The 10,791-nt window shown below is 68.2% G+C and overlaps 2 protein-coding genes across 2 annotated transcripts; one reads left to right on the top strand and one right to left on the bottom strand.

Annotated features, from left to right (window-relative positions):
- Window positions 1–1,850: 1,850 nt before the first annotated feature.
- Window positions 1,851–4,933, bottom strand: EMIHUDRAFT_428982 (hypothetical protein; the record flags this gene model as incomplete). Its single annotated transcript, XM_005790824.1, has 9 exons — window positions 4,413–4,933; window positions 4,114–4,233; window positions 3,807–4,010; window positions 3,508–3,588; window positions 3,107–3,307; window positions 2,985–3,035; window positions 2,719–2,775; window positions 2,516–2,644; window positions 1,851–2,210 (listed from the first exon to the last, which is right to left on the bottom strand). The coding sequence occupies exons 1-9, from the start codon at window positions 4,869–4,871 to the stop codon at window positions 1,851–1,853; spliced, it is 1,662 nt and encodes a 553-aa protein (XP_005790881.1). The 5' UTR covers window positions 4,872–4,933.
- A 3,458-nt stretch (window positions 4,934–8,391) lies between these two features.
- Window positions 8,392–10,544, top strand: EMIHUDRAFT_466844 (hypothetical protein; the record flags this gene model as incomplete). The annotated part of the gene is made up of 5 exons (XM_005790825.1): window positions 8,392–8,542; window positions 8,632–9,170; window positions 9,921–10,067; window positions 10,146–10,358; window positions 10,434–10,544. Exons 1-5 carry the CDS (start codon window positions 8,407–8,409, stop codon window positions 10,542–10,544), a joined length of 1,146 nt encoding a protein of 381 aa, XP_005790882.1. The 5' UTR covers window positions 8,392–8,406.
- Between the last annotated feature and the right edge of the window lie 247 nt (window positions 10,545–10,791).

Below are 10,791 nucleotides of genomic sequence, written 5' to 3' on the forward strand. Positions count from 1 at the left end.
CGCGGCGGCGGGCGCGGCGGCGGTGGCGGACGCAGCGGCCGGTGCAGCGGCGCCAATCGGCTTCCATCCGTCTCTGAGCTCGAGGAAGAGCCGGTCGAGCGCCTATCTCTGGCGATCTCGGGTGATCTCGGGTGATCTCGAGCTCGAGGAAGGGGCATGCCGAGCGCCTGGTGCTGCTTCGCGAGCAGCGCGCGCGCGTCGGCGTGCTGCTTGGCGGCGAGCTCCTCGCGCATCTTGCCGACCGTCGCCTCGAGCTGCGCCACCTCGGCGAGATGCGCCTCCCCCAACGAGCGCCGCTCGCTCGTCTGCTCGCGCCCGAGCGTCTGCACGCGCCGCACCATCGCCGTCCCCTGCATCGCGCGCTCCTTCTCGATCCGCTTCCGCTCGCGCGCCGCCGCGCGCTGCGCCTCGTCGGCGCGCTTCCGCTCGCGCTCCTCGTCGCGCGTGCGCGCCTTCTCGACCGCCTCGCGCCGCTGCCGCTCCTTCTCGAGCCGCGCCTACCGGGCACGTGCCGCGGACGCGTCCCGGACATGTCCCGGGCCTGACCCTCGCTCTCCCCGCCGGGCCGCGCCTCGGCGCGCCGGCGCTCCTCCTCCTCGAGCCTGCGCTTGGCCGTCTCCTTCTCGTCGGCGCAGTCGCCGCACACGAAGAGAGTGGCGTTCTTGGACGGGTCGAAGCCGCGCGAGATCATCGGCTCGAGCAGCTGCGGCGTGGGGTCGACGCGGGCGAGTCCCTGCGGCCAGCAGTCGAAGCAGTACGCGGTGGGGCAGTCGGTGCAGCGGAAGAGCATGCCTCCGGCGGTGGAGACGGTGCGGCCGCACTCGAGGCACGAGTGCCACGGGCAAGTCCACTGCCCCTTGGGCAGCTTGGTCAGGCTCAGGCACTCGAGGTGGTACACGCGCGGGCACAGGCTGCACTCGAGCAGCTCGCCGCCGTCGGCGCAGTGGAAACACGTGTCCTCGTGGCGCAGCGGCTGCTTCCGACGCTGCCCGCGCGGCAAAGTCGGCTCGTACCGCCCCGCCTGCTCGCGCCGCCGCTTCGGCCGACGCAACGCCGCCGGCAGATTCTCCTCGTGGTCGTCGCCTCCCTCGCCGCCACCGCCGTCGCCGCCGTCGCCCCCATTTGGGGCGGCGGCGTCCGCGCTCGCACCACCGGCGTCAGTCGCACCGCCGGCGCCGCTGCTGGCGCCTCCGCCGCCTCCCTCACCGCCGTCCTCGAGGGCCCGCCCCGCAGCTGTCGCCTCCGCCGCCGCCTCCGCCGCCTCTGCCGGCGCGGGAGGAGCGGGCGGCGCAAGCGGCAGCTGCGGCGCGGGCGGCGGCTGCGGCTTGGGCGGGGCCGGTGGGGGCGAGGGCGGGTCGGGCAGCTCGTAGGAGGGGAGGTCGGGGCCTCCGTCCTCGAGGGGCGGCAGCTTGGCGTCCGCCAGCGCGCGGCCGAGGATGGCGCGGACCTCGCCGTCGGAGAAGCCCGCGCCCCGCTGCAGCGCGGACTCGCCCTCGTCCTCGGCCGCCAGCGCGCGAGAGGCGCTCTGCAACATCTCGAAGAGCTCCGACTTCGCCACCTTCTCCTCGGCGCCCGCCTGCGCCTCGGGATCGTCGCGCGCGGGCTCGTTGTCGCGGTTGACTGCCTGGCCGAGCGCCTAGGGAAGGTTCCAAGAAGGTTCCGAGAAGGCTCCTAGAGCAGGTTTGACTGCCTGGCCGAACGCCTGCTTCTGGCGCGCGCGCAGCAGGATCTTCTCCTCGACCGACGCCTTTGTGACGAAGCGGAAAACGCGGACCGGCCTCGTCTGGCCGAGCCGGTGCGCGCGGTCGGTCGCCTGCAGGTCACCGAGTCCGGAAGTGTCTAGGGAGGGTCTAGGAAGGGTCTAGGAAGGGTCTGGGAAGTGCGCGGTCGGTCGCCTGCAGGTCGATCTGCGGGTTCCAGTCCGGCTCGAAGAGGACGACCGCGTCCGCCGTCGCGAGGTTGATGCCGACGCCGCCGGCGCGGGTCGAGATCAGGTACGCGAAGTGGGGCGAGCCGGGCGCGTTGAACTCGCGCATGTCGAGCTCGCGCTGGATGCGGTTGGTCGAACCGTCCATCCGCAGGTGCGGCCCGAAGGCGCGCCAGCGCAGGAAGTCCTCGAGCAGGTCGAGCGTCTGCGTGAAGGAGGAGAAGAGGAGCACGCGAGAGCCGTTCGCCTTGAGCCGGTGCAGCAGGCTGTCGAGGACGGCGAGCTTGCCTACAGGGAAGGGTCTCGGAAAGGGTCCGAAAAGGCGCCCCGCTCCCGCCCATGCCCAGGCCGCCGAGCGATGCCCGAGGAGGCGACCAGCGCCAAGCCGGAGAGAGCGCGAAGCTCCGCCTGCGCCTCGCGCGCGCGCCGCAGCCGCTCCTCCTCCCTCGCCTCCTCGTCCTCGTCGCTCGACTCGTCGCCGCCCCCGCGCTCCCCAAAGTCCACGAAAGGAATCTCGGCAGGCGCAAGCCCGCCGCCGCCGCTTCCGTCGCCGCCGCGGCCGCGGCTGCCATTGGAGGAGCCGGGCACGCGCGGCAGCAGGATGCGCGGGTGGTTGCACACCTTGCGCAGCTGCGTGATGATGATCTGCAGCTGCGAGGTGGAGAGAAGAGACTGCGACTCGAGGTCGCGGTCAAGCAGCCGCGCGTACCAGCGAGCCTACACGCGGAAAGGCGATGCGACGTCACCCTCACCTGCCGCGGACCTGCGCCGCTCGCCTCCCGCGGGCGGGCCTGCAGGCTGCTCATCGGGCACGACACGTCCGCCTCGTGCTTGGGCGGCAGCGTCACCTGCAGCAGGGGTGCGGGGAGGAGGGGGGGAGGGGGGGGGGGGGGGGGCCAATTGGGGTGCGGGAAAAGGCCTTGCAAGCGGCTCGTGTTTGGGTTACGGCAGGGTCCCCCCGTTTGCCCTGAGCCACTTCCTAGACACTTCCTAGACACTTCCTAGACACTTCCTAGACACTTCCTAGACACTTCCTAGACACTTCTAGGAGCGTCACCACGTCTGCCTTGAGCCGGCGCAGCATGAAGGGCGCGAGCAAGTCGCGCGCCTTGCAGAGGGACGGAGGAGTTAAGCGCAACTATGATTTGACACCGTGATTGACGGAAGAAGGTCTCGCGCCTTTGCGATGAGGTCCGTGTCTGCGACCAGCTTGCCGGTGTCGAAGCCCGCGTCGAACTGGTCCGAGGTGGTGAAGAGGGAGGGGAGGAGGAAGCGGAGCAGCGCCCAGAGCTCGTGGAGGTTGTTTTGGAGCGGCGTGCCCGTGATGAGCAGCCGGAAGTTTGCGCGCACGCGAGAGAGGCCGATGTGCAGCTTGGAGGCCTTGGTGGGGAGGGGGGGAGGGGAGGGAGGGGGGGAGGGGGGGGGGGGGCACCAAGCGGCGGGTGAGGGCCTCCGGCCCACGCTCTGCCTCGTTCTTGAGGTTGGCAAGAAGTGTCCAGGAAGTGTCTAGGAAGTGTCTCGCCTCGTTCTTGAGGTTGTGTCGAGGAGGTGTCTAGGAAGTGTCTAGGAAGTTGTCTCGCCTCGTTCTTGAGGTTGTGCGCCTCGTCGACGATGAGAGCCGACCAGCAAGAGACGTCCTCCGTGAAGAAGCCCTCGGCAGCCTGTGGAGCAGCGGCGCGGCTGTGCAGGTGCGGCTGTGAAGGTGCGGCGGCCTTCTCTTACTCCGGGGCCGAGAAGGGCTGGGGTCAGGGGTCCGGAGAGAGACTCGCCTTGAAGGCCTCGTACGTGCCGGGAGGTATCTAGATAGTGTCTAGGAAGTGTCTAGGAAGTGTCTAGGAGGTGTCTAGGAAGTGTCTAGGAGGTGTCTAGGAGTGGTCGCCTTGAAGGTCTCGTACGTGGTGATGAAGAGGTCGTACTCTGCGTACACCACGTCCGCCCGCTCGAGAAGCGCGTTCCGCTCGTGCGCAGAGCCGTGCAGCTTGAAGAAGGTTAGCTCGGGCGTGAAGCGCTTGCACTCGTTTGCCCAGTTCTGATACACGGCGAGCGGCGCGACGACGAGGGCGGGGCCCGTGAGGCCCCGCACCTGGAGGAGGGGCGGCGGCGGGGCGCGTGGCAAGAGAGGCGGCGGGGCGCGCGGCAAGAGAGGCGGCGGGGCGCGCGGTGGGGGGGAGGAGGGCGCCGCTTGCCTTCTTGAGGAAGGCGAGCATCGTCAGGGTCTGCAGCGTCTTGCCGAGCCCCATCTCGTCGCCGAGGATGCCTCCGATCCCTGACTCGCGCGCCTCGACCAGCCAGTTCACTCCCTCGACCTGCAGACAGCGGCCGCGAGTCGAGAGGCTGGCCACGTTGGTGGATCGCCGACGCCACCGGGAGGCCCACACCCCGCACTCGCGCCCGCTACCCGTGCCCCCCCCCCCCCCCCTTTTAGCCCCCCCCCCCCCCCCGCCAGCCGCCCCGCCCCTCAGGGCAGGTGCCGCCGCGCGCGCGCCTGGTAGTCTCTCAGCGTCGCCGTCACAAATGAGGGCTGGGTGTCGACGAGCCGCTCTTCCTGTTTGGGCGAGTCATTCGAGGCGCGCGAGCCCGCCCCGCCCCGCCCCTTGCCCTTCTCCTTGCCTCGCGCCGCGCGCCGCACCTCCTCCAGCTTCGCGGCGGGCACAAATGGCTCGAGCAGCGCCGCTTTCGCGAGTAGTGTGGTGCTGCGCCGGTTGGCGAGGGCGCGTCCGTCGGCCGAGAGGGCCTTCTGGGATGCCACGAAAGCGTCGTGCCGCTCCCGCTCCTCCCCTTCGAGCTCCTCTAGGGCGAGGCACGACTCGCATCGCCAGTCAACCGGCAGCGCTTGCTGCGAGCTGAGGCCGAGGCACTGCTTGTGGAAACGTCTGCCGCATGGAGAGCAGCGCACCTCGAGGTCGTCCTCGCCACGGCAGATTGAGCACCACGCAGCCGGCATGGCTGGAGCGGTGAGTCCACGAGCGTGACAACAGGTAGGCCAGGACGGGGGAGAGAAATGCGCCGCCCAGCCAGCAACAAGGCAAACTGTTGGCAAATCGAGAAACGTCGAACGCGTCTCGTTTGCTCGGTTTGGGCTTTGGGGGGAGGGCGCCCGGCGCGGTTTCTGCGCAGTAAGCACGCCGACGTTCACACCTCAGCGAGGGTGTAGTGGATGGTCGCGGGTCGGGAAAACTCGGGATGGCCGCCGGGGCTGGAGGGCGAGGCCGGCCCGGGGGGGGGGGGCGTCGGGGTGGATATGGGCGACGGACAAGAAGGGCTGACGAGAGTGGCACGGTGCACGGGCTTTCCTTTTGAGCTCTCCGATTGCATATAGCTCAGCTAACATAATGAGATATGAGTAAAGAAACCCAAGCATGCTCGATGCTCGAGGGCACGCAGAGGCACAAGGAGATGCTTGTCTTCCACACGGGCCCCATCGACTAGTCGACCGCCACCATCCGCCTCCGGACAAACTTCGGACCCCCACGACGCGCCCAGGCCACGACGCTCACTCCACCGCTCCGGCTTGCACTTGGACCCCGGAAGGAGACCAGCCCGAGCCCGTCCGCTCGCCTCGCCCGGTGCGCAGCGCTCTCGCTTTTGCTCGCGCCGCAACCTCGCTCCCAGCGCCCGCCGCCTCCGCCTCCGCCGCGGCACTGCTGCGCGCGGCTCGCCGCTTCGCCTCGTGCGTCAGCCAGCCGATCGAGGGACGCCTTGGTCTCGGCATACTCGATGGGGTTGGGGAGTGAGACGCGGCGCAGCTGGGTGAGGGCGGTGTCCACCGGCACCGCCGAGACACGCTTCTTGTCTGCCAGCAGGAACTCTTGCAGCCCTCGCAGTGTCTTATCCGCCCAGCAACTTGAGAGTGGTCCGCGTATATACTCTCTCGCGCTGCACAGCCTGACGATGTAGACAGACTGCGTACCGTAGTCGGCCAGGCGGCACGGCGGCAGATCGCGACTATACTTTTCACACAAAAACACAACCCCGGACCCAAGACGCACAAGCACAGATAGTCAAGAAGGGAGAGACAGCAACGACAGTCAGAAGTCAGCGCGGTTTTAGCGCTGGTTTTTCATACGCGGATCTCCGAGTAAACTGAAGATTCGCCGCGAGCTGCTCGCGTTCCTTAGTGTGCTCGGCGCGCACTCTCTGGGCGGAGGCGTCCCCGAGCGCTCGCGTCGGCTTGGCTGGAGGGTCGCCACGTTCCTCTCCCGTCATGACTCGCCTCCATTGTTGAGTCCGCTCGACCAACTCCGTGCGATTGGAGGGGATGGAGTAGCGGAGCGCGAGCGCCGGCATCGGTGGCGACGTCACGCTGCACGATACCGCACAGCGGCAGTATCCGCTCAACTTTGACGCGAGTGCACCCTCCATCTCTGCCGCCACGGGTCCCTCGGCTCCCGGCTCCGCGCACAGCCCGTCGACGACGCCGACGCAGACGACCTCCTCGCTGGCGCTGAGGGCAAGGCGCAGCCCCTCGAGCGTCTCCGTTGCGGCCTTCTGGCCGCCCTCGCTCCCCTCGGCGCCCGTCGGCAGGGGGAGGACCAGCGCAGAGAGGCTGCGGCCGTTGTCCGGGTTGATTGCGGTGCTCGCGAGGGGCGGCTGGCCGTCCTCCCGGCCGAGGAGGGAGAGGACGAGCGTGCGGCCAGCGGCCTGCTCGGCGAGGCCGTCCGCGCGGACCCGCAGGTCGGTGACGACCAGGCGGAGCGCCATATGTGCGTGTGTGTGTGTGTCGTGCGTGCACGTGAACGTTTCGCGCAAGACTCGTGCGTCCCACTCTGTGATCTGTGAGGGTCCACCCGTGGGCGCATTTTGTATACCGAGGCGGTGCCCGGTGCCGAACCTGTCGGACCTTTAGACAGCATTGTAGATCCCTGGGCGAGGGTGATGGAGAGGGCGGTCTGTCGGCGCCAAACCACCTCCCGCCGAGGCGGGCAGGTTCGCACGCGTTCCTTGTTTGTAGGTGCCCCTCACGCCGGGTGCGTTCGGCCGGGGCGTCCTGGGCGGGCAAACGCCCGCCCCGGCGGCCGACTCTGGGATTGTAGGTCGAGTCTTGGTGGTACGGAGACGGTCACGAGACGGGACGGCCGGGACCTCCGGACTCTAGGACGACGCCACGGGACTCTAGGAGAGAGAGAGTGTGAAGGGAGTCTGGGCGGGGCTTCGGCCCGACGCCCCCCCCCTCGACGAGTCGACGTACGGCTCTAGTCGAGTAACCGTAACTCGCTTTGTCAATCACAATCTCTTCGGACCTTTGATGTGAGTCAGGTCGGAGTCCATCGGCGGAGTCGTTGACATTGTGGTCGACGGGGTGCGAACCGATAGCGCAGTGGCGTGTGTCGGCGAGCGAGCCGCAAGCGCGCGCAAGAGAGAAATCCCTCGATGGATTGGTCGACATTGTGGTCGAGGGTATGCGAACCAATTGCGTAGCGGCGTGTGTCGGCGAGAACCCGTCCGGGTCCAAAATCCCCCCCTTCAATGTAGTCGCGAAGTTCTGGAGGAGATCGACTGGTCGCAGCTGCGGGTGACTGGCTGACTGATCGCCTTCTGGACTCTTCATGCAAGTTACATTGGAGCCCATCTGCGGAGCGTTGGAAGTGGCCGAGGTGTCTGACCGGGGTAGGTCGGTGGCGTAGCTTCGGCACCCGGTGTGGCCGTATGGTAGGCTGGCGTCGTTGCCCTTGGTGGCGCGCGAGTTGGCGGAACGGAACAAAAGGGGCATGACGTGGGTGGCCATACGTGGGCCGCAACTGGAGGTGGAGCACGGCAAAGTGATGCACGGCTGATGGAAGCGGGGCCGAGCATCGAGTGCGGTTGGAATTTGGCGAGAGAATGGATTGACTTCCCTGTGGGCGATTTGTCGGGCCTTGGCGTGTGTAATATAGCACCATTCGGGGCTGGCCCCGGCGCACTCCTCCATGGTGCACTCGCCATGGATGGAGCGCTCGACAAAGCGTGAATCGTCAGCTTTGCCGCTGTGGTCGCCGGGTTCTTTGAGCTCAGCGGTGAACCAGGATGCGTCGCCTGGTTGTTCGTCCTGTCGCATGGCCTGCGCGTGGCCGGATGGATCGCAGCGTGGTCCGGCGGAGTCGAGTGCAGCCAAGATGTGGAGCCCGGGTCGGGGGTGCCCAAATTTGACGATGGCACCGGAGGCAGGTGTGAGAGGCCTCTGCTGAGTGTGGGCACCCTAGCAGGCGGCGAGTCGGGCGAGAGGAGCGGGACCGCTGCGGCGGCCCACCGTCGCCGCGCGCGGAGAGGGCTTCCCTATCGACCTTGCCACCCGTGTCGCCGCCCGACCGAGCGAGGAGCAGGAAGATGACCAGAGACATGCTGTCTTGAGCGTTGAGGGGGGGGGGGGGGGTTTCGTCTCAGTGACGTAACTCTACGTTTCTCTATTTTTCGGCATCTTCCAAGACGTCGCCTTTGCAGTGCCACACCACTCCCGTAAACGTCGAAATTCTTTTCTGGCGCGGTAACTTCACAGCAATAGCATGCTCGCGCTTTCGGTCGCGGTGTGCTCGTTCGTGGCGCCGGCGGGCACCGCCTCGCGCGGCTCCGTCGCCGCCGCCACCGCCGCTGCGCCCGTCGCTCCGCATGTGCGGATGATGAACCTCTTCGGCCGCACTGGTGCGCCGCAGCCGCGCCACCGACTGCACCTCTGTGGCACCGCTGCGCGCTCTGACCTCTGCGCTGCCCCCGCGCGCGTCGCGCCGTAGAGGAGAGCAAGAAGCAGCGTGAGTTCCTCTCCCTGCGCGACGCTCCATCGGGGTCCACGCGCGTGCAGTTCCGCAAGCCCAACCAGGCCACGACGGGGCTGACGCTCGGGCTCAAGTTCCGCGAGTCCTTTGGCAAGGCGGTCTACATCGACCAGATCCTGCCAAACACCGAGGCGTCCCGCCTGGAGAAGTCTGGCAAGATCCAAAAGGGCGACGAGGCGCGCGCTCTCGCTCTCAGCGTCCTGCCGTGCCCTCTCCCCCCGCCCGCTGGCGCGCTGCAGGGCTGCTCTGAGCGCCCGCTCTGTCCGCGGCCGCAGATTGTCATGGTCTCGGCGACGTTTGGCGGTGAGATGTGGTCGGCGAAGGGGATCGGTAAGATGCGTCTCGAGAAGAGCATCGCGGTGCGGCAGGGTATGACGATTGACTTTGTGGTGGAGCGGTCCGGCGAAAAGGACAAGAAGGCGAAGCAAAAGGCGTCGGAGGCGGCCAAGAAGGAGGCGGATAAGATGTCGCGGCTGCAGGCACAGCTCACCAGGGAGGTCAAGGAGGACAAGCAGGAGTTCTCTCAGAATCCCTTCAAGTTCTGGTGACTTTGAGCGATGCGTGTAATTATGTGGAATGTGCGCCCGTGAGGAGCGGGTGAGCGTAGTCCGTAGAGTAGAGTTAACCCCCGCATCGTTTTCTTTCAAGAACAGCGCAAGACCAAGAGGCAACGGCCTCTAACTTACGCTCGGCCCCGGTGCGCGGTGGGGGGTTGGTGCCGCGTGCGACGTGGTCGTGCCGGCCCGCACCGCCTCTACGCTCTGCGGACGGGCCCTCCACCCTTCACGTACGGATGTCCCCACAATCGCTGTGGGATCGCTTTTCTAAATGCGCTTTGGCACCCTTTTCTCTTTCCTGGACGCTGGTGGCTCGCTCACGGCCCTCTGGTGCTCGGCCCTCCGCTCACGCGTCTCGCGCTCACGACGCTCGACAGCATCGCCCGTCCAGGAGGTCGATTAGTGACAGCCTGCCGAGGCTTCGTGCTACCGATGCCTGCGCCAGTCGCGAGACGCGTGGTGGTAGTCGCCGGGCCGACCGCAGTGGGCAAGTCGGCGCTCGGCATGCGACTGTGTGAGGCGCTCCCGGGCGAGCTGGTCTCTGTCGACTCGGTGCAGGTGAGAGCGACGGCGGACGCCGGCTTACACGTGGGTGCACAGCACTCGGGTCACACATGCACGAGAACGCGACAGCACTCAAAATGCCCGTCGCCACACACACCAGCCGGCATGGTGGCACCCTGGGCTCAGGTGTACCGCGGTCTTCAGATCGGCGCCAACAAGCCGTCGGCGGTGGAGCGGGCGCGCACGGCGCACCACCTCATCGACGTCGCCGAGCTGAGCGACGACTACACCGCCGGCACCTTCTACGCCGACGCACTCACCGCTGTCGACGAGGTCGTGGGCTGTGGCAGGGGCGGAGCGGAGCCAACAGGCCGAGCGCGAGATTCGAGGCCCGCCAACCCCCGGCCGCAGGTCCTCTCGCGCGGCAAGACGCCCGTCCTCGTCGGAGGGACGAGCATGTACCTCCGGTGGCTCGTGCACGGCCGCCCGACAGCGCCTCGATCCGACCCAGCGGTCGCCGCGGCGGCGCGCGACGCGCTGCAGCCATACCAGGAGGCGGCAGACTGGGAAGGCGGGCTTGCGCTGCTGCGCGCGCTCGACGGCCCTCGCGCCGCTCAGCTGTCGGTCCGAGTCTCTCTCCTCGCCTGCGCGCCTTCCGGGCCGAGGCTCGGCCGCCAGCCGCAGCTCTCGCGTCGCTAGGCAAACGACTGGTACCGCCTGCACCGCGCGCTCGTGGTGGCGATGCAGACGCGCTCGCAGGCGGCAGCGCTGCCCCCGCCTCCCGACGACTCTGGGCTCGACGCGCTGTGAGCCCCCCGCCCCCGGGAGGCGGGGGCAGCGCTGCGCTCCGGCGAGCAGAAGGCGCGCCAGCGCCGCCCGTCGAACGAGTGGTAGAGCATCCGCCACGGGCCGCCCGTCAGCGCCGGAGGGAGCACCCGCGGCCAGGAAGCAAACAGGCCTTCCGCCGCGTCGGCGCTGACGACGGGCTCGGGCTCGCGCGCCCAGCTCAGCCCGCCGTCCTCGCTCGTCGCGCGCCCGATTCGCATCCGGATGCCGG

Source organism: Emiliania huxleyi (assembly GCF_000372725.1).
Source record: "Emiliania huxleyi CCMP1516 chromosome Unknown EMIHUscaffold_118, whole genome shotgun sequence".
Taxonomy (NCBI): domain Eukaryota; phylum Haptophyta; order Isochrysidales; family Noelaerhabdaceae; genus Emiliania; species Emiliania huxleyi.